This window comes from Taeniopygia guttata, chromosome 1, assembly GCF_048771995.1.
Source record: "Taeniopygia guttata chromosome 1, bTaeGut7.mat, whole genome shotgun sequence".
Taxonomy (NCBI): Eukaryota; Metazoa; Chordata; class Aves; order Passeriformes; family Estrildidae; genus Taeniopygia; species Taeniopygia guttata.
The window spans coordinates 4,783,911-4,811,265 of NC_133024.1; the positions used below are offsets into that span (position 1 = coordinate 4,783,911).

The following is a 27,355-nucleotide window of genomic DNA, read 5'->3' on the forward strand; positions in this document are numbered from 1 at the left end:
CTTTTCTGGAGTTAGTTAAAATACTTTTTTCCCCCATGTTCCTCAGTCTCTGCCTTTTGCCCTCCCAAGGAAAATCAAAATACTCCTGTACATGAAAGCCATATAACTTCAGGAAGATGTAAACTACAAAGGAAGAGGAACAATGGAGAGTCTTAGGAGACTGCAGTGTATTCATCTTTTTATTTCTACAGAAATAAAAAGTGCTACGGGAGTGGAAATTACCAATGTGTCATCATCTAAAAATTAAAATAACTAGGGACAAATTTCATGAACCAGTGGTGGCTGAAATTACTAATAACTGTCCAACAAAATACGTTTGTGAGCTCTATGGGTTTTTCCCCTATAACATGTGCCTCTCTCTCCTAGTGTCAACCTTCTGCTGGGGTAATTACTACCAGCGGAATGAGGGATTCTCACTTGCCAAGACAAAACACTGCTACAGCGACAGGGTCGGTGTTTTATTTTTTTTCCTTGAACAGTGACGTGTATTTTGCATGCTATCAATATTCCGTTACCTGGCTTGCTGGCTGTTTCTCTGAAGAGGCAGGTAGCTGCATTTGACTCTGGGGGGGCTGGGGTTGCACGTAGATTTTTTGTGCCGTTGGTGCCTGTTGCAGTTTGGGCAGCTGCTGCGTGGTTTTTACTGCAAGCACCTGTACTACAGTTTGCTGTGGCTGTGCCACTAAGGTAGGGAGTTGCCTTTCTTTGGCCATCATATGATGTGGGGGGTGCTGTGCATCTGGTTTGGTCTGTGCTTGCTCTTGCTGCAGGGGGGTTAGCTTTTGATGCCTTATGGAAAGTTGGGGCATTTGTGGGAGTTTGTGCTGGATTTGATCAGCCTGCAGGTGGATTGTCTGCTTCTGCTTAGTCTGGAAACACTGCAGAGTTTTCACTTGCAGTTGAGTCTGTTCCAGCTGTGGCTGACTCAGTTTTTGCTGCTTTTGTGCCTGCGATTGTGTCAGGGCAGATCTGTAAAACAGGCCAGTCTGAGGATCTAAGGTGTCCATCTCTTCCACTTCTCCTTCCTCAGTTCCAAGTTGTTCACTGTGTTTGGTAAATGCAGTGTGACTGCTTAAGGCCTTAGGAAGAAGAATTTAGAGCAAGTTAGTAAAGAGGAATATAAGAATACACAATCTAGAAATAATTTTTAATGTTTCAAGTGGACTACTTTAACTTTTTTTACCATTACTGAATGCCAATGCATGTATAAAAAATACTCTTACATGGCTATTTCACAGTATATAACCAATTAAAATCTATTATTATCATGTTAAACTGTGGTACATCTCTATGTGAGAACATGAGCTTCACAACTAACACTCTGAGGGATTATGTAGTTCTCTCTTGTGTCAGACTGAGGCTCAAAGCTTCCTAAGGTTGCCTGGCAGTTGGATATGAAGCAGCAGGGAGTAGGAGGTGGCTGAGCCAGTAGCTCCTCACTCAGTCCAGAGTCTCTCCGCACAATTAATTTTTTATTCTGTCTCTTGAAAGCCTAATCATCTTCTATAGGGTTTCTTCTGCATGGCCCCATTTAACTACAGGATGTCCTATTTTAGCAGAGATTCTCTCTTCTTCTTCCTTTCTCAAATTTGCATTGCAATTTTTCTTGGGCATTACACAAACATTTGACTTTCTGAGGCAACGAGCAACCTATCCTTTGTAAACCAAAATGTATAAATTAACTGGAAAATGGTAGCAAGATCAAACAGCCTAATACACCTGTAAAAATATACTGCCTGACATGAGTTTATAACTCTAACACAGTACTGTTCTGGACTGCAGCTGAAGTTCCCACAAGTTAAAGCACTGCAGAGTTGAGCAGGTCCTGATCAAAGTCCTTCAAGTGGCTTCAGCAAGACTTCACTACAAAGCTGCACTTCTTATTTGAATAGTTTGGAATTCCCACAGTCCTTATCTAAATATAATCTGAGTTTTTGATTCAGAGAAGTTTTTCTATTGACAAACAAAATATCAAATGGAAAAGATACTGTGTGCTCTGTGTGCTGACCAGATTCCATTTCAGCCCTCTTTCCCCTAGGCTACCACCAATATAACCTAATGAGGTCAGGCCACCACAATACCACAACCACCCTCATCATCAAAACACAGTCACAGAATGGTTTGGCTTGGAAAGCACCTTAATGACCATCTAGCCCAACACCTCTGCCTTCCACTAGACCAGGTTGCTCCAAGTCCTGTCCAACCTGGCCCTGAACACTTCCAGGGGTGTGGCATTCACAACTTCCCCAAGCAGCTCATGCCAGTGCCTCACTACCCCTCCAGTAAAGAATTTATTTATAATATTTAATCTAAACCTCCTCTCCTTTGGCTATTGAAGTGATATCAAAATCATTAATTTGCCTGTATGCTGAACATTTTTGGTGGCAGCACCATGATACATACATTTAGAATAAGCCCTGGTTCTATGTAATTTGTATGACCTACTGCTATTTATAGACTGCTGGGAAAATAAAGGGTCCAACCTGCTGCATGATATGGGTAATGGCGCCAGTGGAGGATGCAGGAATAGATTTCACCACAACAGAAGTCTGCGTTGCTGTCTGTGACTGAGCCACGTGCTGCAGCAGAGTCCTCTGGGGCTGAGATGACTGGTGGGGCTGGGACCGATGACTGACTGAAAGTAAAGAGGTCAGTGGCACTTCTCCAGAACTAACTGCAGGAACTTCAACTGTTTGCTTTTCAGTTAAGCTTCAACTGAAAGCCTACATAAGTGAAAAAGATCTAAGCATGTAAAATGTCTTTCACTCTGTGCGAGTGCCAACCTTAATGAGCTATGCTGAGAAACCTCTTAAAGTAGCAACTCTGAGGCTTTGCTTTTGTCTCTGTTTCCTAAGTAACCACACTTGGTCCAAACCTCCTCTAGCCACCCTTTCCCAATACACCAATTTTTCAAGCAGAGTTTATATTTATGTTCAGCTGGGTTCTTTATACAGCACTAGAATATTGCTGTAGAACACAAGTTATTATGTGGTTTTTACACTGTTAAAAGTATGTCCACAATTGACTGCAATTAAGAACAGCAAGCCTTGCTCACCAGGCTTCTACCATTGATAAACTGCACACAATACTCCCCAGAGCATAAGCCAAATTTGAAAGATTAGCAAGATTAGATTGTAAAATAACAGATTAGAAAATGTTTGGGTATTATTAAAGCAAGTGAGGCTGATCAGAAATGATAGATCAAAAAATGTAGACCTTGTTAGGAGTCTATGTCACTTTTGAAAACAGATCTAGCTTGAGTTACAGAGCTATAGTGATAGTGAATTGACAGAAAAATCATGTGCTGCAAAGAAAAAAAAGTTCTATATTCCAGTCACTGATAAAATATGAATCCAAAGCTCTTTATGTCTGTCCATACTAACATGCAAATATTTGTGTAACCTAATTTCTTAGTTACAAAGTATTTAATCACTGAAGGAGAACAAACAAAGTTTAAACTCAGTTGTAACATAACTTAGAATTAAAAAGTTTCTCGTGACCTTTCTGAAAGGTCTTTATTTTTTAAAGAAAGGTCAAATTTTGAATTAATATGGTAATTTTACTTTCTCACTCAGAGAAAGTTGGTTTACATCAATACTGGCCTGCATGCTGTGCCAGATTTATCCTGGATATCTCCCAACAATTCCTACACAATTGAAAACTTAATTTAAAAATAAAGTTTCTAACCTATATGGTTGTGTAGATATTCTTCCGAATGTGAACCAATACAGTGTTGTCTTCCTGAGTCTGCAGACAGACAGAAAACGGTGACACTAAGATGTGTGAATTGCTCCCTTCATCTCATGAGGAAGCACACTCTGAATCCCAGCTCCCAAATACCTAATCCTTTGGCCTAGGCACATGCAGGACATTTCACAATAGACTACACTTCTCTGGAAGATTCCCACATTTCAAAGCAATCTTTACAGAAATCATAATATTTCAAATAGTATCTCCATAGCTCCAGGAAATTTTTAGCCATTGTACTTTGTATGGTTTCTAAGCTGCAGAAAAGTACTGAAGTCTACAAAGACACTGACTAATTTTCCATCTTCCCTGCTAAAGGCCCTTTTGTACATCCACTTTCACAGCAAGAACTGTCAAAAAATGGAACCTTGAAGAGAAACTCAATGTACAATATCTGTGTCAGTGAAGATATTTGACTGCTAATTGGAAAGCACTTCAACACCATTTATTATATTTTGGAGTTTGTTCTAAAGGAGATCCAAGGGAGCATGATTCAAATATTTGAAATTGAAGCTAGATACAGCAAGTGCCATTTAGAAAAAAAATAACAACATCCTCCCAAACTCAAATTTCACACAACTTAAATTCAGGCCATTCAAGGGATGGGAGCAAGGGGAGGAGGTACAGAACAAAATGAAAATATCAGATTAGACATTTAGCACTAAAATTGTGGAGCTACAGATATGTACTAATACAGTTTAATACAATTAAGTTTTATTTCTCTTTTCCAATGTAGACTTTCAATACGTTTTTGCTTTCATTTTCCAAATAATATAGAGATCAACAATATGGGTACAAGAAATTAAAATGGAAAACAGGTAATCTGATCCTTTCATGTATGTATGGGAAGTGGTGCATACCTAGTGCTCTGGGGTAGTAGGGAACATCAGAGAGACATAAGAAAGGACTTATACAAAATGGATGTGCAAATAGGAGGAGTCAAGAATTTAAAGAGATGAATTTGAGCAACTTATATATTTTAGAAGGGTGTATTTATTAGTTCAAGGCTTTCTAGAAAATGAAGAAACTGGGGCTACATTACCATGCTAAATACACACCTGGCTTTAACTCGTGACTAAATGGATTTTAACAAACTCAATGTCTGACTTCTTTCAGTATGTACAAAAAATAGGCTGACTTTCAGTATGTTTCTCTAGTTTCATTTTCTACTTTCTTCTTACTGGAAATTTTCCTTTAAGGGTGGTGGGACAGTTTGTCTTCTACATCCAGGGAACGGAATGTCCACTCAAGTGGGCTGTCCTGAAGCAACCACTCTGTTTCAGTTAGAAACATTTTCCCTTATGCTCAGCGAGGCAGATGCAATCTCTGTCCCCTGCATAGGGTCTCAGGAATGAAAGAAAATACTCATTTCCTCTACAAAAAATTACAGCAAAAACACAAGTAAAACCTATTGTAAGAAAACTCCAAAATTAAGTCCTCAGACTTCAACTGCTAAAGCATCCTCACACTAACCTTTGACACTTACCAGTTGTGATATATTCAGTCACTAGTTCTGACTCTACAACAGCAATTGAAGGACTTTCTGGAGAATGCCTCTTTTCTTGAGTCATCTGGATTGGAACAGCCATTTGGCTCAAGTCAATGGTAGGCTGCCTTGGCTTTGACTCCAACTTTTCCTTCACTGCTTTAGAAGAAAAGCAAAGCATAAAATCACCCTCTAATAAATAAACGTTCATAATAAAATAAATCTACAACATAAATGTACCAGTTTAATTAAATATAGTGAACAAATATAGATGCAAACAAACTGATACAGGATAAAAAAGAAGGAATCAAGTTGATTCAAGGTAAGTGCTTTTCAATTACAAAACTTATTACAAAAGCGTGCTTAAGCAACAAGTAACCTCTGAAGTTATCCTAAACAATCTCATGGGTTTTCAGACCTGTTGTCTGCTGAAGTTCCAGCAAAGCTTTTATTGTGGAAGTGGCTGACTGAGATTCACTGGATACGTCCTGGTAAATTATTGTAGGGTTTGTGTCCACAGGAATTTCATGTTCTGACCAATCTTGACTTCTTGAAGCAATCACATGGACTACAGGCTGAGAATCTGTTTGCAAAACAACCAAAGGCACATCAGAGAATCATGAAATGGTTTGGGTTGGAAGAAACCTGAAAGCTCATCTCATTCCAACCTCCTGCCAAGGACAGGGACACCTTTCACTAGACCAAGTTGTTAAACGACCTGTCTGACCTGGCCTTGGACACTTCCAGGGATGAGGCAACCACAGCTTCTCTGGGCAACCTCTGCTGGTTCTAGTCATCACACAACCATTATGGGTTGGAGGGCTCTCATCCAACTTCTTGCTTTAAAGCAGGGTGATAAATCAAAATTATACCAAATTACTCATTACTTATTAGTTTTGAACATTGCCAAGGATGCATACTCTCATTCTGCAACACTATCATTTCTGTTTCAATTGATTCTTGAAGTAAGACACTGTTGATGTTATGAACAGTTTCCAGCAAAAAAACCAAAAGTTCTGTATCTTAGTTTTTTGTAAAAGATTTTGTTTGAAAAATTAAGCAGGTTTCTTTGTATGTTAAATCTGCCTTGGATTGAACTTTTTTCCCAGAAGGTTTTAGCAGTTCAGGTGATCAGCATATATTCAGCATTCTGAACTAATAGCACCAAAATTTTGGTAAGTTGGTTGAATCTTCAGAACGTTTTAAAAACTTACTTAGATGGCCATATAGACTATATAGAAAAGGTACAAAGGTTTCACTGAGACACTTGCTTTAATTTGCTGCACTGATACCTATCATAGTGTCTCCTGAACACAGGTTTGATTTTGTTTACGCCCTATTACTTATTGCTCCTCTTACACACAAAGAGCTGGATCTGTATCATGGCTTGAAGCCAGGCAGAATTCCCATCAGGACTGCATGTCTGATACACATCCTGATGCATGTACACATCTATAAAAGGACCAAGATTTGTGTTGGTTCCGTGGCAGCTTTCAGACATGCAGCAGAGAGATGTTTCAGTACAATCTGGAGAGACAGTGGCAGAGCACGGACTGCCAAAATAACCTCCAAAATTTGCTACCCTGTCTACCTCTGGCAGACTCTCCAGGAAGAGAAAACAGGTTGCATTGTAACAGCAAGTTGGAGCCCAGCAAGACACCTTTATCACCACTTTTCAGGATTAAAGTGGCAAGTAGCTCAAAAGAAAAAAAAAAAAAAAAAAAGTACGGGAACAATGGTGCTTTACTGCAAACAGATGGGGTGAAACCCGTGCTAAAAGGAGACACATAGAGCTCTCTGGAGCAAGCTGGCATGCTCAGAAGACAGTCTACTCACACATTATTTGATCAACACAGACCTTGAGAGCTCTGGGAAGACTCTGTAGAAGAAGAACTACTGTCAGTGTAGGTTTGTGGTTCTTCTTTCACTTCTGGGAGAGATGAGTTTCCTGTCTCTGCTACCCTTGAAGCCTGCTGTAATGTTTCAGTCACCAGCTGTCTGGTTTGTTCACTCACAACTGTTGCTTGAAATGTCACTGGCTTTGGTTTTATGAGGACCTAATTAGAAAGGTAAATTTTGTTTATAGTAAAAGCACTCACAAAAATAGGTCTGAGCAATCTGTGTACAGGGTTCCACTCAGATCTATCTACACCACCTACGTAACATTAATATTTTATTTGGAAAGTCTACCTCTAAATTCAGCAACTTTGATTATTAAACCATGAAATCCAAGTAAATGGCAATGCACAAGAATGTACTTCTCATTCAGTAATTTGAAGTGTTTAATACAATAAACCACTAAACAGTTATTTTTCAGGACTAGATAAAACTAGTGTGATAAGAAAAAGCTATGCAAGTGAGCTGGAACATGCACTGCACTGGTAAGGACAAGCACTTCCACAATAAATACAGTCTTGAACGACCAATACACACAAAATGTTACATCTCATAAAAGCTTAGTTCTTTCAAATACTAAGTGCAGCCAGAGAAAAAGCTGAAACTGAAAGCATCCAGAAATAAGCCAGAGTCTCTGTATACAGTCCCACCAACTACACAAGGTTGCACGGACAGCCAGAACAGGTATTAAGCAGAAAATAAACTTCAATAACACCCCAGATTTGATGAATGACCTATGTCCAGACTCTGCATCTTTATTTCTAATGGTCTAACCATTAGCAGTAAGATGTAAACAAGTATCTGGAGCCATGGCCAGACAGTTTCAGCTCCAGAAAAGGCTTAGTAAATCCTTTTGGCTTGCTCTAGGCCTTCAGAAAAAGCTAACAAATGCAGATACTGTGCTTGAGAAATCAGGATTGAGGCCACCTCATTACACCACTAAGTCCCATTCCCCACAGATATATATTAAACCTGGAACAAATGAGGAAACACACTGAAAAATTATATACTTCCCATTAAAATTTAGGGGTACATTCCAAGATAGAAAGGGGTCCTCACTGTACCTGTGTTTTCCCTTGTTGACCATAAACAATTTTAGTTGGGATGATTTTGGTGGCTGGCTGGACCGTGGACCCTATTCCTTTTGGCTGTGTAACAATCATTTTTGTGATGGGTCTTGTGGCAGTGATGATAGCAGGTTTTGCTCCTGCTGGCACTGCCTGAATAGTTTTCTCCCCCTGTAGAGAAGTCAAAGTTTACAGATTAACTTAATGGAATTGTTCAGTGAGACCCATTTTCAAAAAAAAAAATACAGTTATATGTGAGTGTGTGTACCATGAAATAAATCTGCTGTTACATCTACATTTATTTGATAGAAAATATATTGGATAACCAAGAAAAAAAGAACCTATGGTTTTGAATAGAAAAAGCTACCAGAATCCACTTTCCCATTACCTTATCTTTCAAGCAGCTTTGAAGGGGCGAATAAAAAGAAGTAACTAAAAGACATGAAGTTTTTAAAATTGGAACTTTCCTCAAATCCTTCACAAATGTTTTTTTAAGACCACCAATTTCTTTTAACACTAACTTTGGCAAGACGTCTACAGAACTTGAACTGAGATTCCAAAAAAATTATTTAAATATAGATTTTTGCATTGTCTTCAGGACCAAGACATTAATTATGTATGGATTTTTTTCAATTAAGAAGTTCATTTCATCAAAAAATGCAGATTCACAGTGGTTTCACATGAATCATCTAACTACAGAATAGTGTTTATATATGACTAGACTCCTGATAGCTTAAGCAGTGCAAAGACATTGAGCATGCTTTTTTTAAGCTCTGCACAGTAACAAACCAAGTGAGTTGGTAGCCAGTTCCTACCAATATCCATTAAATAGCTAGAAATCCCCCAAACCATACTTGTTGCAAAAATACCATCCCATTTTGGTAGCTGCTATTGTGTAACATCATAGTATTTCCACTTGTCTGCCAATACACCTTTAATTCTAAAAATTGGGAAGTTCAAAACTTAAAAAAAAAAAAATCATAAAAGATTTTAAAAAACCTTTCAGTAGTTCTGCTACTCAAGCAGCCTTTTAAATTTCAGACCAATAAGGAATTAAATCTCAGCTTTATCTAGGAACATTGATCATTGTTATTTACTAGTACTTACAGATGAGCTCAGTTGATGCCAGAAACTTGATTTTATTCTTAGGTATACCTCAAGTTATCCAAAAAATAATTCACCACTATGCAGTACCCAGGGCACAGGATGCCACAATGTTACATACCACATTAATTGAAAGTGGTTCCTCTGTTGTGAAGACACAGTTTATTTCTGCCCTTTATACCCAAATAAAAAATGGCCTGAGATGCAATTATTAACACAGCACCCTGGTTCTCACTGGAGCAAACAGGCTAAATTCTAGTAATTTTCATCTACTTAATTGCTTCAGGAATACAAAATCATTATCCATGGGAAAAAAGTTCTAAAGTTTATATTTTCCTTTATCTTTGAAAACATTCCCAGTTTGCTTTAAGCATATTTTGCAAACCACAGTCATTTTTCAAAGATCCCTGACATCAAGGCATGCTGGATCTGTTAAGGAGCTCATGCACAGTTTGCTTTTAATTGAGCCTTTAGCAGAATAGAGGACAAGCAGCAGCCACCATACAGCTTGTCACTAGGCTCTCAATTTGAGACTTGAAACAAGTACTTACCCCAGCATTCAACAGTGTTGTGACAACATTTTTGCCTGGAAGCCCTTGAATTGTAGTTCCTTTTCCAGTAGTTTTTTGCACAACAATCACATTGGGTTTAGATGTCATTGGAATTGTAGTGATTTTGGTTGTAGTTCCTAAATTTTTGTGAGAAAAAAAATAATGTGCCATTTATCACATTTTGTGTATTTCCCTTCACCATAGAAGTTGGTGAGCTATAGTGGAATTGAGCTATAGTGGAATCACTGTATTTAAATTTGATGGCACACCAAGAAACCAGCAACATCTGGAATGTGAATTCATGTCACCCAACTCAACATATTTTTCACCAACAGTATAAACAGGTGTGCCCAGGGGAACGTAATGTGTTCTACATGAGGACAGGCAACCCCTTCTCACAGATACAGAGCAGATTAATACAGCTTTCTCAGGCAAACATGAAGAACTTTTCAAAGGCTGGAGTTAGGGTGGGATAAGGAATCAATAACACTCAACTCAAGGTCCTATTTGCATAGACAAATACTCTTCTACAGATGATCTCTGCAGAAGAATCTACGAATCTACGCCAAGGATGTATCTCCAGTCAAGAGAAACACTACCTCTTTCTGTTGTAGTGTAAGTGATGAGTAGATGATTGAAAAAAGGGAAAAGAAAATATGCTATGGTTCACAACCAGTCCACAAAAGCTAAGTTTAGAAGTGTGTTGGTTTTGTGTTTTTTGTGGGTTGGGGTTTCTTCTGTTCTTTGTGATTTTTTGGGGAGCTTTTTTTTTTGTTAGTTGTTTTGGGGTTTTTTGTTTTGTTTTAGTTTTTTTTGTGTGGTTTTGTTTGTGTGCTTTTTGAAGAGCTGTCCTGGCTCCTGTTCCTATGTTAGTATTGAATTAGTTCCATTCCCTTTATCAGGTTTTTAGTTACCTGCGCTGACAGGTAATTCTGGTCAGCCTTCCACAGTCTACCAAAGTACATACACTGGATTCAGTCTTCAGTGCTATCAGACTGCCTTTGCAGTAGCTACTCAGACAGCTTTTTATCAACAATTTCTCCTTTCTCCAGAGGAAAGCACCATTCAGTCACAACGGAGCTGCAAACCCAAGGATTCCCCTTACTACCTTCTACCCATTAGTCATGCCTGTAGATTCTTCACAACCTATTTCAGATTAAAAATTCTACCAATTCTGGGAAAGGGAGGACATGCTGAGACAAGATTATGATTTATTTAATCCTACTGACTTCAGAGGCATCTAAAGACTGCTCTTTTAGCAAAAACAATTAGGCAAACAGAAAGAAAAAAGCAGGCATGATTTCCAAACTTGTGTTCTTTCAGGACAACTATTATTATCTTCGTCAGGATCACACTCAGGATTCTCCTGAGCAGCAGCTCAGGAGAATAGAAGCAAAAATAATGCCCAAAGAGCCAAATTCTGAGAGAAATAATTCCTACATTCTAATCCAAAATAAAACTTCTGTTAGACATTTTTCTTCCATCAGTAACTTTTTTCCACGCATGAAACGAACTATTACATTTTTTGGAATGAGGAAATAAACTCAAAACTAGCATTAAAAGGTTTGCAGAAAAAAATATGAACCTGGACATGCTACCCTGAGGATCATATCCAATCCCTCTCTGTAAGGATGCTTTTACAATGCAAAGCATGCTATGTTTTTGTTTGTTTTTTCTCCTGAGCTGCTGCTCAGGAGAATACTTCCACTTGTGTATAATTCATTACAAGATTTCAAAATTGTCTTAATAATTCACCACACCCACAACAGGCTAAAAAAAGTTACTTGTTGCCAAAGAAGATGCTGTATCATCACTAAATATAATTCTGTGGAAATCAAAACCTGTAAAACTGCTCTATCAGATTGCAGCCCAAGAGTGTGTTTAGATAATCAGCAGAGAGACCAAGGGCTAGTAGGCAGAATAACAAAGATAACCAGCACGGTCTGCATAAAGCTGGGAGGGAAAGTTAAGGTAGAATATGGCTTAAAGTAAAGACTGGCTGCCACTGGTAAAATACCAAAATACGGTGGAGACTGCATAGCTGAATTTAACATACACAGCCCATTTTTATTCTGGTTCTTTGCATATGCAGCGAAACAGAGAAGGGCAGCACTGAGAGTATGAAATGTTTTGAATTTGGGCCAATAGTGTTTTCTGATCTTTCTGTCCTCTGTACAACATATTAGTCCCGGCCCCACATTTATCTTTCCTCCCATGTTTCCTTCACATTTTCTGTTTCCTTCTTTAACACAAGAACTACCACAATCCTTAAGAACACCCCACCTTCAAACTTCTAATTACGTTCTTCACGCTCAGCTATTTTTCTTCTGAATTCTCCAGTAACTATTTGAGCATGTAACCCACAGAAAAGCCCTGAACAATTAAAACAAGCCCAAAAGTACTTTTGAAATAAAAGTCTTACCAGTAACAACAGTACTCATATGCCTACCAGAAACAATATTACTGCTGATGATCTTTCCTCCTAGAGTAGCCAGTGATTTTGGTACTACGGTAATGATGCTACCACTTGTAGTTTTCACATAAGTAGCAGCCCCTGGAGTTCCAGCCATCCGAGCTCCCAGAGAGGGGCTCACCGTTGGCCGTGTATAAGTTGCTTGAGTTCCTGTTTTAAAGAGAGAGAAAAAAAGTTCATTGTTACAACACAATCCTCTACTAATATTTGTGGAAAAATATGTTCGTTTAGGATAAAAGTGTCAGATTTATTCAAAGATATCCCAGCCTGCAATCTATTACCACCCTTTAAAATTATTCTAGCAATTTTTAAACCACAGGCAATATTCAAGTATATACTAAATTTAAATTGAATATCATAGTCTTCTGAGTATTTTAATAAATGTTCCATGACTGCCTTATTTTAATTCGTGTCCTTGTATGTAAGACTGTAATTTTCAATAGATGTGCAGATTTTGCCTGCAGGTTTGCCACTTGCTCCCTTAGATGCTCAGGAGTCAGGCATCTGATGACATGACCAGAACTCATCCCTTCCTCTCAGGAATGACACTGCTCATATATGACAGACTGCTTATAAAGAGAACTACCAATGATTAGTTTAAGTAAGACTTAGAAAAAAAATTAATTTATAATGATGATGCTATTTCATGGACTTAGCATACAGCAGCACAAAAGAAACCTCTCAACATAGTATAAATGCTGGTTTTTGAGCTAGTTCTTTTCTGCATGCAAAGAGAACTGAGATCGCAAAAGAAACTTGTTCAACAATAGCAACAGCTACACAAACACTGAAATTCCATTCTGCTTATAATGCTGCAGATAGTTCCCTTAAATGCTAAAGATCAAAGAGGAAAGCAATTTGTTTCATCAAGAAAGGTGTGTTGACATCCAAGAGAGCACAGTACAGATTTTACCAACTAAATGAACTGCAAAACATTTGTTTTTTTCCAAAGTACTCAAAAATGTATCTGTGGTCTATTTTTAAAGTTATAAACAGAGTATTAACCATTAGTTTATGAGGAGATGGCGTCAAGTTGCACCAGGAGAGGTTCAGGTAGGATGTTATGAAAAAATTGCTCATGGGAAGGGTGGTCAGACATTGGAACAAGCTGCCCAGGAAAGTGGTGGAATCAACACCCCTGGAAGCATTCAAAAGCCATGCGGATGTGGCACCTGGGACAATGTTTTTAGGGATGAACATGCTGGTGCTGTGTTAATAGTCAGACCTGATGATCTTAGAGGGCTTTTCCAACCATAATGATTTCATGGTTCTAATATTCCCAGCCCATGCTAAAAAAATAAGGAAATTGAGAGTTTTCTGAAAACCAGGATAAAGCTACCTTTTAAGCTTTCCTCATGCAAGTTTACAATCAGAATAGTCTGCATTATTATCTATAAGAAACACAAACAGAACCAGATGCTCAGAAAAACACTGGGAGCTTAAATTTTAATTCACTGGTCTTTTTATAAATTCACTGCAGGACTATGAGCAAGTCATGTGTCTTTTTAAGTCCACCTATGCAAAACAGGAATGGTGCTGATCTGTCTGCTTGTGCAATATAAGGTACTACAGAAGTGCAAAGTATCTGTATAGATTGCATAAAAACTGCCTTTAAAATAAAGAATAATGGTATTTTTGTGTACCAATTCAAATGGTGGAATAAAAGAGCACTCCGCAAAAATCCTGTTCTAGAATAAATAACAAGGGGACTATGAATGTGCCATTGTGCCCACTGTTCAGAAGAGGCAAGTGTGGTTTTTTTAACCCTAGGAAACCATGCTTGATCACCTGTATGTCTGGATTTACCCTCCCTTCCCTTCTCAGAGCCATAACTTACCAGTGGGAGTAGTGACCAGTTTAGTTGTCATGATAGTCCCATTACTGCTAACCACCATAATGGGTGAATTGCTACTGCTGGGCAAGGTCGCTGTAACTGGTTTGGGAAGGATTTTACTGGGCTGCACCTGTTGAGTGATTATTTTAACACCTAGGAAAGGAGAAAGGTCACTGTTAAAATACAGGCACGATAAGTTACTTTCTGAAATGCTTTCTCAGACCAAGACCTAGTGGGCAAGTAGCCACACAAGGCTTAAATTCTGAGCCCGTATATTCTTGATCATGAAAAAAAATGATTTAATTTTTAAGTTTGGTTTTGTTTTTTTGTTTTTTTTTTTTTTTTTTTTTTGCTTAGTTTTGGTTGGGTTTTGTTTGTGTTGCAATACCAAGAAAGTCATCATCTTTGCCTTTCATGTGCCTGTTTCAGTTCCTAGTACTTCCACTGTCCATTCCATTATTTGTTGATGTTATTTTTTATTTTTCCTGGTCCATGATACAAAAAACCAGAACTTTCCCAGGAGCCAACAGGTTACAACCAAGACTGAATAGGTTCATACACAGTGAACCTTCTAGAAGCAAAGTATTTCTTCATAAATTCAGTCTATAAATACTAATGTATCATAAACCTAGACAAACTTTACCATCCTGAATAAATTAAAAACCATTTCTGCACAAGGAGTATTAGTAACTATAAGGAAGCAACTGTGACTCTGGCTAGGGAAGGTTACTTCAAATAAACTGCTCTCTTTGCCCTTGATTAACTGGTTATTTTAAAGCCACAAAGAAATTTGGCTTAAGCTGTGAGTAGAATTAGCAAGAATGAAGGATAATGGCACCTTAGTGCCTCCAGGATTCTGCTCCCTCTCTCTTCATTTTATGTTGGGGAATGGTACCTCTGTGAGATTCACTTCTCAGTTGCAAACCAGCAGATTCAAAAAATCTGTTCAAAAGTACATCCAGGAGATGTGCATCTTATGATTTGTTCCATGATGAGGTAAATGCACTGCATTGTGGTGGCCAAATGCCATGGAACACACAGCCTGGATGAATCCCATCTAGATGAACCACTTATGTTTGTACACAAGTATTCCCAGGTGAAGAGTCCTGTCCACTTGAGACGTGAAACATCCTCCAGAGATGTTTTCTTCTCTCTACACTGACTATAAAGCAGTACAGAGCAAGTAAGCTCCAAACTAAAAGAGAAATTGAAGTCTCTGCATCATCCAAACACAAAACTGGATAAAAAGTAAAGTCTCCATGAAAACTGATTCACATCTTCTAGAAAGAATTGGTCTGAGATGGTATTTCCAAAGAAACTTTTAACTAAAAAGCACAATGAGTCTAAATTCGTTGTAGAAGACAAGGAAATGAAGCTCTCATTGATATTGTTCAGTGGCTGGAAGCCTTTTTTGTGTCTTAATTAGTAGCTACTATTTTTCTCCAGCAATGGTCCTATAATCCAAAAGGTAGTTTTATCAAAGGACAGGAGTAAGTAGTTTTATCAAAGGACAGGAGTAGGGCTATTTTTTCATTCCATGCTCTATTTTAATTATTTTATCTAAATAGTATGATGTAGAATAAGAATTTTACTGACAGGACTAAAATAAAATATTGATTTTATATTAATATACATAAAAATACTTTGCACTTTTATAGCACTTATTTGAGAACTGACTAACTTTGCAAACTTTATTTCTTACTACTTCTTGCTGAGAAAAACACTGTGTGCTACAGCAGAGAAAAGCCAAGAAAGAAAGATAACATGACTTGCCCAAAGTCAGCTGAATGAATCAGTATCACAAAAAGAATCCAGTCTAACTTCAAGATCTAACTGTGTTTGTTTTGACAAGTATCTCAAAAGTATGTTTTGATTTCTGGATGAAAGAAAATAATTAAAACATGGAGTAACTTCTTTTTCCAGGTGATATAGTTGAACAACCCTTGGATCTTCAGAAAACTGGTGCGTTTCAGGTTGCCAATCACATTACTTTTGAAGTTATTTACATACCTCTCAACCTCTAAGATAAAAACATATATACCTAAAGCATGGTCTGTAACAGCTGAACCAAACAAGAAGAGTGAAAGAACTAAATTCTTTAATTATTGTTACTTGAAAACATTAAAACATCCTTCACGATCTACTTATATCCATGTTTAAAGCCAAATCCTATACTCAAGAAATTATGCCTACATGACCACTCCCCCCATAAACATTTTGGGGCAGAATTCTGCCCTACTTTCCTGAGTTGCAGCCAGACCTCATCAATGCGACCCAAGATCAACTCCAACTACCTGATTCCTGTTTGATCTGAATGGTGGGCTTGATGCCAGCTGGCAGCTGAGACTGCTGTGGCTGCTGCTGGGCTACAGAACACGGCACCAGCTGCTGCTGCTGCGGCTGCTGCTGCTGCTGTTGGGCCTGTTGGACTTGGTGCAGCTGCTGCTTGGGAGATTGCTGATGCTGTTTGGGAAACTGTGCTAAGATCTGAGTTGGATTCCCAACCAAACCTTTTGGGGAAGGTAGTCTGGTAGAGGCAACTTTAACTGCTGATGTAGATACACCTGTGAAAGAGTAAAGGGTTTAAGATTCACCAGTGCCATGAGAAAGACAAGTATTATAATTTCTAAAATAATCTTACATTTCAATTATCTTTACTACTGAAAAATACATTGATATATGTGAGGAAATAAAGCTCCCATGTAGCAGAAGTGCTCTGTTAGGAGGCAATGGAGCTTTATACAGATTTTCAATGCGGCAGCAGGACAGCAGCTAATGGAAAGACCACAAACCCAGTCTACTTCTGCACTTCTTGTAATACAAATAATTCAATAATATTTTCAAAGTCTCACCTTTAAGCTTCAAGACAATACCTATAGTGAAAATATTTTAAATATAGATATATTTGTAATTATAAACGTTTATAACAACCTAGTTTAGTGGAAGGTGTTTCGGCCCCTGGCAGAGGGGCTGGAACCAGATCTTTAAGGTCCCTTTCAACCCAAAACATTCTGTGATTCAATGATTCTAAAATCACAATTGCAAGAAGGTGGCCTTAGGACACTGTCAAATATTAAACCCATTAACACTGGAAGGGAGTATCTCCTAGCAAAAGAGTTCTTTGGCATTTAAAAAAAAAATCAAGTAATTTTATATATATTATAAAACTGGGCCACCTGTTTTGTGCTGTTAGGTTAGGTGATCTTATAAGCAAAAGTGATTAAAAGTTTGCAGAAAGATGGAAAGACAAAGTTCCCAAATAAATCTTATTACTTATTTCTGTCATTCCCCTACATAGCTATCACAATATTTACAGCAAAATCTGATTTTGTATACAATTCTAAACTACACATCCATAAACAACAAAACAGACAAAGTCCATATCTTATGAAATAATTTTTTAACTAAATCCCAGTTGCAGTGGAAAACAGAAACAGATGGCAGCGATAATGACAGAAATTATAGTAAAGGTACAATTCTGGCAATTTAAATAAGCAATCCTTTTCTCACTGCATCATTTAAGAGGACTACACCACTTCCTTGTGCAGCTCTTTTCATTCATGAGTTTAACTTTACATTTGAAGATATTACCAGTTCACGTCACAAAACTTTCCACCAGCATCTTCAGCAATGACACTAACAGTCTTGGGGAAAAAAAAAAAGTTGGAGAGATACTCCACCTAATGTACTTTAGAATTAAAGTCTCCTCCATGATCAAACCCAACTAAGACTCAACAGTTCAAACAGTACGAAAGCCTGCTGTGAGCCCTTCTGCTCCACAGATGAATATCTGATTATATTAATACAAGCAATAGGAAAGGAAAATACCTCCTCAGCCTTGATATGGCTACCCAATGCTTTGAGGAATGGAACAAGAATGGAAAATACAGACCAGGAAAAATGGTGATGTGACACTTGTAATTGTCAGGCAGTTTTTCTTTCAAGTGCTGCTCACTAAGGCCCATTCATTCATTCACAGCTTCCCTTTTAAATGGTAGCTGGTGGCTGTGAAGCTGAAACAGTCAAGCTAGCATACACAGTTGGAATTTGAAATCAGACACCTAAGAATTTTAATCAGGCCCACTCAGGTCTTAATTATAAAGGACTTTAAAACTGGCATGCTGATAAAATACACCAATAAAAAGGTGTAAACACTTTTCTACCTTTCAAAATTGTCACCTGGGCATGTTAAGAAGTTGTATTTACTTGATGTTAACTTTGTATGGCTTTATAAATTGGGCTTTTAAACATGCAATCACCTTCAAATATTGAAAAATACACATTTTTCTATACCAGACAAAGTTCTTGAAGCCAGTCATTTTGAGGTTATACTGTTTTAGAGCTAGGTCACACCACCACACTACATCCTCTTTAAAAAGAGGATCTGCACACTAACTGTTGAAGTACAGAGGAAAACAGTTCAACAAGAACTTTTGTGGAGTCTCTTGGATTAGCTTCATCAGCAGACTTCTTTCACGTGTCCTCTGCTTTACTCATATGTAAACAAAAAGTGCATTTTGTTTACAAATTCCCCAGTGCTATTCCCACTGCAAAGTCCAATTCCTGAATGAAAGAGCCTTTATAAGAGAATTGCCATACCTTGTGCTACTGTTGACATAACCACTGACGGTGTGGATGACACTACAGCAGTCACAGCAATGGTATTTGCAGCGCAGGAGGGAGTGGAGCAGCTGCTGCTGCTGCCCACAGAGGACTGGGAAGCAGTGATAACCACAGGCTGCTTTTGAGTAGTTGAGGCAATGACTGATGTTGGGACAAGTTTTGTAACTGCTGCATAGTTGTGGGACTTGGAAAGGATGTTGGGTACAAAAGTTGAGCTTGGAGAGGTGGTTACTATTATGACCTAAAAAAAAAAAGAAAAAAAAAAACCAAGAAGAAATTCATTTGTTCCTTGTATCTATATTTCAGTAACATGTCTGTCTATTTAGTTTTAGGGATACATGTTTATTAAGAGCTTTTAAGACTGTCAATCACATTTGCTCACAAGAAAAAGTTTCAACTATTTTGTATGATAAACATTTCCTTAGAATCAGGATTTTTAAAGAAAACAATTACTATTGAATTAAAGTAGAATTATTTCATGTCTGAAGGCAAACAGACAGGAATGAACTTGACTTCATTAAACTGGGCCAGGAAGCCTGAAACCCATCTTAAGAGAAACTGAATGGATTTCCAGCAGGTTTTAAGTGTCACTCTTCCAAACCTTGCAAAAATATCAAGAAACAGCAGTGAGAGAAAATAGATGATTTTCTTTTATTCTTTAACAGTTAACAAGCACTTGCTGAGTCAATAATGGGAAATGCTTTTGCTCTACAAGGCTGTAAATAGTATTTCATCAGTGAAAGAAAAATGCTGTAGGTTTAAAGCAATTTCTGCTTTATTTAGTGCTCTCAATACCAAGAAATTCTTTCTGATTTGTCTGAAGAGAATAAATACCACCCCAGTGCAAGTTACAACTACAACTCCATTAATCTGATCTGACATAGAAAACCACAGAAGTCATGACAGCATTGGAAGAAGTCTATCCTTGTGCAAGTCACCTAGGAAACTAAACATTTATTAAGTACTGAATATGGGGACTGTTTACAGTTTAAAATTCTTTTTATTCAACTTATATGTTCCTTCTTGTACTTATATAGTTAAAATAGAAAAAGAAGCATAAAAATACAACAATTTCAGTTTACCATGCAAGAATATTGAGAAATTACTTTAATAATGCTGTTGGCCCAACAAAAAATTTGTTAATTAAAACCTTGAAATTTTAAACTTAATTATGATTCAATGTAACAAAAATCAATAGAAAAAGAAGGCACAAAAGGGCTAAAGAAAACCTGTGTCAGCACACACAAAGTCTTATGTTGCTAGCCAGACACTACTGAAACCTTGCCTGATAAGAAATAATATGATAATGGCACCAGAAATAGACTTAAGCAACAAATCAATCATCAAGTGAATACAAGTTTATAATTAGCTTAAAGAAAAATAAGAAAATAAAAAAATAAATAAAAGGGAAATAGCCACATGGATGGAATAAAAGCAGCAAATTTTATCAATATGGCTTGTTCATCGTCTCCTTTTGCCCCAGCTCTTAGTTTGGGTCTCTGCTGCTCAGATAAATCTTTAATATCTTGATCTGAGGAAAATCAAAACCTTACTACCCCACAAGCTATAGCAGGCTGACCACTACTAACCAGTGTCTGAAGGACAAGGTTTCCACATTCTGCTGCTTTTCTACCTGATTTCATTCTCCAGCGAGAACATTTTCTCTGCAGTCCTATTTTTGCATTCTGCCTAATTTTGATTTAATCAAAAAATCTTTCTCAAATTGCTCTTAGGCTACAAACATGCAGATGAGCTGAAAATGACACAGCTTGTTCTAGTGCAAGAATTGCAAGTGAAAGGATTCTATGAGATGCCTCTGGAGTTTTATCCTGTTTCTTAAACTGCCAGTTTACACTAGGAATACTTCCATCTGTCTGAAGTTTAGGGTCAGCTCCATTCCACCCAGAGTAACTACTTTAGGAACACAGTCAAATGACAACTTCTAGTCTAAAAGGGCAGATTATAGGTTAAAGTGAATATGAACTATACTACAACAGGGCAAGTTCAGCATCAAAACGAATAAAGATATGTAGAATGAAACTGGGCATAATCACAACTCCTGTAGTTAACTGCATTTCCTTAAATCCATGATTATCACTTAAAATACTTTATTTAATCATAGAAGGAATAAAGCCTGTAAAGCATTACAGTTCAATGGTGACTGCTATACTGTGACTAAGTAGGTTTGTGTCTGTCTATTCTATCCCATCTTTCAAAACTAATAGCAGAGCAAAGTTCAGTACCTTCTGTGTTGTGCTGTTTGTTGTCTGTGTTGAGGGCTTAGTGAAGGTTACTTTCACATGCATGAGGTATATCCAGAAAACATAAAATTCAGGTAAAAATTTAAGTATTAAAGTTCAAATCACAACCATTGTATTTCTGGAATACTATTTTGTTGTACATGTTGAAATTATTCAAATAATCTCCTCATGGATACCAAAACTTCATCCCATGTTTTACAGCAGAGAAACTGCCTGACTTAAAACATACACACACACACACACAGAAATCAAGGTAGTAATTTTTTGTTGATGGTTCTAGTTGTTACAGTAAAATCTAATTCCCAACATGTACTGAATTTAGACCTATCAGCTCTATTTTGAGAGATGTCAAAACTTAGTCCCTGAAAAAATAAGGTTATTATAACTGCCAGAAACTTCACTAGCTGGATTCCTTCCGTGTCCTACACAGGTGACTTTATTATAAGAGAATCCAGAAACTGGAGCTGTGACATAATTAGCTGTTATGACAAATCTTCCTCCAACCTACTAAAACGTCAAAACAATTCAAAGAGGTGGCATGCAGAAACAAAGAATTTCATTCACATATAACAACTTACACTCAAATTGGAAATGTCCTGTTGGATATGAATGAACAAGACTAACTTTTAATTTAAAACTACTGAAGGGGATTTCTCCCATCAAAATAATCCAGTTATATATTTTGGAATCTCTGAATCCAACGAAAGAGGGCACTGTGACAAGTTCAGATACAAATGCTACTCTGGCTGCCTAACAAAACAAGCACTGATTTTCCTGTCATTGCAGATTAGTAAAATAGTCAAATAATAGAATGCAAAGTGGACTCTAAAATTTCCATGTCAGAACAAGTGGAGAGGCATAACTGCAGGAAGGGTCCTATCAACAGTCCACTCTTGTGGAGGCTTAGTACACTCCATCTTTAACTTCCATGATATGTAACACCCATACTTAATACAACCCTACACATGTTTAAGGCAAAAAATTATTCCTGCATAAATTATAACCCTCATCTTCAACAGGATGGATAGGTTAAGTCCTGTAGTAGCTGTGGACTTGCTGCACTGAATTTAATTTGATGATTTATGCTCATACATGGATTTCTTTAATACACTTGTGTATTCAGAGATGAAATTTGATTAAGGACATTGTTAAAGAACAGTGAATCAAATGAAAGAATCTTCCCTGGAGTGGGAAGAGGTCAGAAAGCCAAGATCTTTATCACACATTACTTCAGTTAATCTTGGTTTTGAGGTTTCCAAAAATCAAGACATGGGAACTCTGCTAATCTGAAAAGAGTCATAAAGCAATTAAGAAGACTAGTAAGACAAATACCATGCAAAGGTTTGAGCTCAATAGTCAAACTCTCACCGTTGGAAAAAATGCTTGTTAGTGGCCAGCCTAGCATAAGTCTGTTGGTATTGAGGCAAAATTAATTACATGGAGACCCTGCCTCTCCCTGAAGTCTGCTGTATTAGATAACTGTACCAAGAATGAACTTGGTCTGAACCATTCATTTTTTTAAAATCTTGAAAATAGAAAAATAGACACAACTGAAATGCCTCCTAAAGAATGGCAATATAGTCATGCTATAGATTAGGCACTTAAAAATCTAAGTCCAGTACAAAATTCAAACAAGGAAAACCTCTTCTACCCTTTGCATTGTGGTGAAAGCTAGGCACACGAAGCTGAAATAATGCAACTGATTTTGACCACTGTAACACTGCTAATGTAGAATGAGAAATGGCACACTAGTACTGAAAGGAAAATACAGCCCCTGGACTTTGACCAGCTCCAAGAATAAGCGTTATAGATCCCAAAAACTATTTTCTAGATAAAAGGCTTGGCAAGGGAAAACCCATGCCACCTCTCCTGGAAGTCTACTACTGCAAAGAGTAATTATAAATAAGGAAAATAGAAATAAGAAAGATTACCTTTGACCAACAGTTGTTACCATCTGAAGGCTGTTCAGTGGCCTATGTGATCCAGTTCTCAGTGGACTAGTGTCCATATCACAAAACCCAACACCACAAATGGTACTAACTGGTAACCTTGTTGGCAGTCTCACCAGACAGGCCAAGAATTGAATGAGCATGGAGACTGAATCCCCTCTCATCCCTAGAAGTGGTCCCTTCAGGTCAGGGTTGAGGCACATTGGTGGGGCAGTCTGGGGGAAGCTTGCACTCCCGCTGCCTGTGCTGTACCTGTTCTGTGGATAAAAAGAGGGCTTCAGTCTCCACGGCTGTCAATCCAGGTCCTTTCACACACAGGTGAACTAAATTCATACAAGAGTTTGGTTTTCCCTTTGTTTGTTTTAAAGAGGGATTACCTTATCCCAAGTGCAATCCTTAAAAAACAGCTAGTCAGTTCATAGAAAGGAAGAGTCAAACATCACATCTCATTAATTGATAAAACCAGAATAAAGTAACATTTGGCAGCTTCCCCCACATACCTTCTGTGTTGTGGTGTTTGTTGTCTGTGTTGAGGGCTTAGTGAAGGTTATTTTCACAGGCGACATGTGTGGTGGTAAGGAGTTGGCAATGCTCTGCATTATATTACTCATTTTGGGGCTCCCACTTACAGGCACTGTGATAGTTTTAGTGACAGGAGTCACTGCCTTCGGGACTTCTTTCAGGAGAACAGGGGAAGAACTAGAAGAATTTGTTCGCCGTCTTTTGCGGGGCTTTTCATCGTCATCTGAGCAGCTGACACCTGGAAAAGAAATACTTTCTCTAAATTATGTTTCCCATGTCTGCAGATCTCAGTGCTTTCTGAAACACTACATCCCTTTTAAGTCTTACACCCTCTTTCAAGTAAGATAAAAAGAAATAAAGGATAAATTACATCTTATGGTCACAACCAAGCTGTATCACACCTCAGATGCTCTTAGTCCTCGATATGGGCCACACTCATTGCCATGAATCAGGGACAAATCACTCAAAACCCAAGCTACTCAGTTACTGGGTGACTTCATTTAATATGAGAGATTAAAAGAACATAAGAGCCAGTACAGGGCTCTCAGTCTGTCTACAGAAGTTTGACTAGTGAAGCTACACACACAAAGGGATTGGGATCATGCCACACACATTTTAGTTTAAACTTTTACACTACTTCAGGGTTTTTTTGGTGGTGGTTTTGTTTACAGCAACTGGACTATTAAAGTTTATGCCCCTTTAGTTTCCTTAGACTTCAGCCTTTGCACCTACTTTCATGTCATGTTTACCCCTACAGTACCCTTCTGCCTTTCACCTTAATACAACATCTTGAGATATAATTAATTTTTTTTATTATATAGTTTAACTGTGAAAGTCAATCCTCACTTCATCAGCTTTTGCCTTCTTTGGTGCATTTTGTGCAACAGATACAAAATGGCACCTAACACACAATAATAAAAACAATAGAAGTCCAGGCTCAAAACAGTTTTCTTCCTCACAATCATATACTGCACACATAGAAAAAAAACCTGCTGCAATATTCAGCTGAGGAAAGGATAACAGCATGATAAATGGATCTTAAATCAAAATGAAACTTGCAAAAGTAGGCAACAGATTCATAAATTATGGAAAGGCGCAGGTTAATAACTTTGCAGACCTCACAGCTACTTGGTAGCATTGAAGGCAGGAAAGCTCTACAGAAGGATCTGAACAAGCTGGTTCCATAGGCTGAGATTCAACAAGGCCAAGTGCCAGGTCCTGCCCTTGGATCACAACCATCTCATGCAGAGGTACAGGCTGGGGGCAGAGTGGCTTAAGGGTGGCCAGGCAGGAAGGGATGCTGGCCAATATCCATCTGGATATGAGCCAGGTGTGCCCAGGTGGGCAAGGACAATGGCACCTGGCCTGTATCAGCACTGGTGTGGCAGCAGGACCAGAGCAGTGACCATTCCCTGTGCTGGGATCTCCTGAAGTACCTCCAGTCCTGGGGTCAGCTTCCAGGCACCTCCTAACAAGAGAGACACTGAGGTGCTGGAGCGCTTCCAGAGACTTTCCAGACCTTCCAGAGAAGGGTACAGAGCTGGGGAAGGGTCTGGAGCAGCAGGAGCAGCTGAGGAAGCTGGGGGGGATCAGACTGGAGAAAAGGAGGTTGGGGGACATTCTTGCTCTCAACAACTCCCTGACAGGAGGGTGTAGCCAGATGGAGGCTGAGCTCTTCTCCCAGGTAGACAGGACAATAGGAAATAGTGTCAAATTGTGCCAGGGGACGTCCAGATTAGATATTAGGGAAAAAAAAAAACCTCACTGAAAGAGTAGTCAGGCATAGGAATAAGCTGGCTGGGGAGACAACAGTCTGGAAGTGTTCAGGAGGTATCTGAATGACACACTTGGGGATGTGGTTTAGGGGTGATAATGATGGTGCTGGGTTGATGGTTGGACTAGATAATCTTGAAGGTCTCTTCCAACCTTAACAAATCTGTAACCCTGTTATTTATGTTTACCATGCTAACCTGTGTCAAAGTATTTAAAAAGAAAAACAATCAGAAAGAAGCTGAACCGATCCTGCCTATGCAAAAGATGATTGAAAATCTTGTTCCATGTGCCTGGAGCTTAAAGACCAAGAACACCATCACAGCAAAAAGCAGTCTTGCTTTGATACAGCAAATGTGGCTGGTAGTCAATCTCTAATTAGGGCCAAGATCTAATTATAGCCAACCTCTAATTAAAATTAATATTCTGGCATTCAAAAAGTGAAGATGCAAGAACTAACAAGGACAAGAAACTGTCCAGCACCACAACAGGCAATTTTGGAAAAATGGTATTCTCTCTCAGCAGGAGTAGCAGCTCATTTGCAGGTATGTGTCCAAAGGCTGACAGCTGTATCTACAGAGACAGGAAACTGAACTTGGGAGGACAAGCAAACTTCAAAAACATAGCTTTAGTTGGCTGTAGCAGTACAAGTGAAATCTAGATCTATAAAACCAGATTTCAAATCAATGTATTTTATCCTATTCTCAATCAACCAAAATATTCTAATCAATAATTTACTCTATGCCCCTGAATAAGCCTAATGGTGACCTCCCTCCATAAAGCAGAGGTTTGATTACATAACTTTAAGGTTTATTATGGACAGGCTTCTAAGTATTACTGTGAGTGCACTATAGAAAATTGCAGCTATGAGTGCACTAATCATATTGAATGTGTGCAGTCATTTAAAAATCTCAAAATCCATTTAAATCCAAAATCCACATGCAGCTAAGCATGTTAGGACGTAATTGTTGTTTTGGTGGGGCACCAAAAGAGAACTTTGTTTGTGGTCCTTATGCACAAAAAAACCCATCAACCAAGCCATAAGAAAGTAACATTAAACTAGCAGAGCATTATTTTATGTTAAGGACAGCTCACTTCTCCTGTTTTCATGGCTGGAGTTTTGCAAGAATATTATTCTTATGATTTCATGTCAGAAATTGCTGTACAAAGTTTTCCACAGACATTTAGTTAAAAGGCAATACAGCTTTGACTGTTACACTTGGTAAGTAAGGAAGCAGAGCCATGGAAAGGTTAATGGCTCAATCAGACTGTGACTTAAAAGAGGTTACACCACAGACCAGTGGCAAAGTCCTGACTGTAACTCAGATCTCCCAAATCTGCCCCTAAGCAGGTTTGTTAAAATCAATGTGACCGACGTAACATACTTTGAAAGACACACAATTCCTTAAAAAAAAAGTCAATAAAAACAATAACAACAAAATGAAGCACAAGAAGTAGGGAAAAAAAATTAAATCTAGGGACAGCCAATGAAAATGAACATCCCTGTATCATGTGTCTAGACTTGTTTGATACTCGTTACCATGCAGTAATTCAATAAAATCTACATTAAAATTTTAAGATATTAAGAATGTTTTCCCCTGAATCTTCAAACTAAACCCAAGTGATTAGTGCATATATCAGAAAAATTAAAAACCTCAATGTAATGGGTTTCATGAGTTGACAGAGCCATTAACAATGTTTTTTTGCAAGTATTTATGTACTAAGTGTAATTTCTAATTAGCCAGAAGCTTCTACAGATGGACACATATAGCATAAAGATAATAATTTTTAATAATTAAATATTTTTTTTAATATTTAAGGTATACACAGCAAGCATAAAAATAGCATTTATCTACTTGTAAATAGCATTTATCTACTATTAATCTTTACTAGTTGTTTTGATAGAATCAAATAAGAACCGAAGAAAACATTTCAATAGTAAAATAAAACTACCCATGATGAGGGCATATATATGAGAACATAATCTGCTTTTAGAACTAGCTGACTTCCTAGCTAAACAAAGATGGGGACACATACACTCTCTCAAGAAAAAAGTCAGTTTCTAGATTCTA

General features: G+C 37.9%; 1 protein-coding gene across 17 annotated transcripts in view; it reads right to left on the bottom strand.

Annotated features, from left to right (window-relative positions):
• The window catches only part of EMSY (EMSY transcriptional repressor, BRCA2 interacting), a 41,102-nt gene that overhangs the window by 4,050 nt on the left and 9,697 nt on the right, over window positions 1-27,355 (bottom strand). For 5 of the 17 annotated variants that reach the window (XM_030258460.4, XM_030258833.4, XM_030257819.4 and 2 more), the window contains 13 exons: window positions 23,492-23,751; window positions 18,758-19,022; window positions 16,453-16,722; window positions 14,162-14,311; window positions 12,274-12,474; window positions 9,852-9,988; window positions 8,194-8,367; window positions 7,092-7,290; window positions 5,652-5,816; window positions 5,234-5,392; window positions 3,688-3,747; window positions 2,484-2,635; window positions 516-1,079 (listed from right to left, as the gene is read on the bottom strand). In XM_030258460.4, the coding sequence (XP_030114320.4) occupies window positions 516-1,079; window positions 2,484-2,635; window positions 3,688-3,747; window positions 5,234-5,392; window positions 5,652-5,816; window positions 7,092-7,290; window positions 8,194-8,367; window positions 9,852-9,988; window positions 12,274-12,474; window positions 14,162-14,311; window positions 16,453-16,722; window positions 18,758-19,022; window positions 23,492-23,751 (2,756 nt within the window). The remainder of the gene's footprint in view (window positions 1-515; window positions 1,080-2,483; window positions 2,636-3,687; window positions 3,748-5,233; window positions 5,393-5,651; window positions 5,817-7,091; window positions 7,291-8,193; window positions 8,368-9,851; window positions 9,989-12,273; window positions 12,475-14,161; window positions 14,312-16,452; window positions 16,723-18,757; window positions 19,023-23,491; window positions 23,752-27,355) is intronic. The other 12 variants (XM_041721507.2, XM_030257942.4, XM_030258635.4 and 9 more) reach the window with 9 other exon arrangements.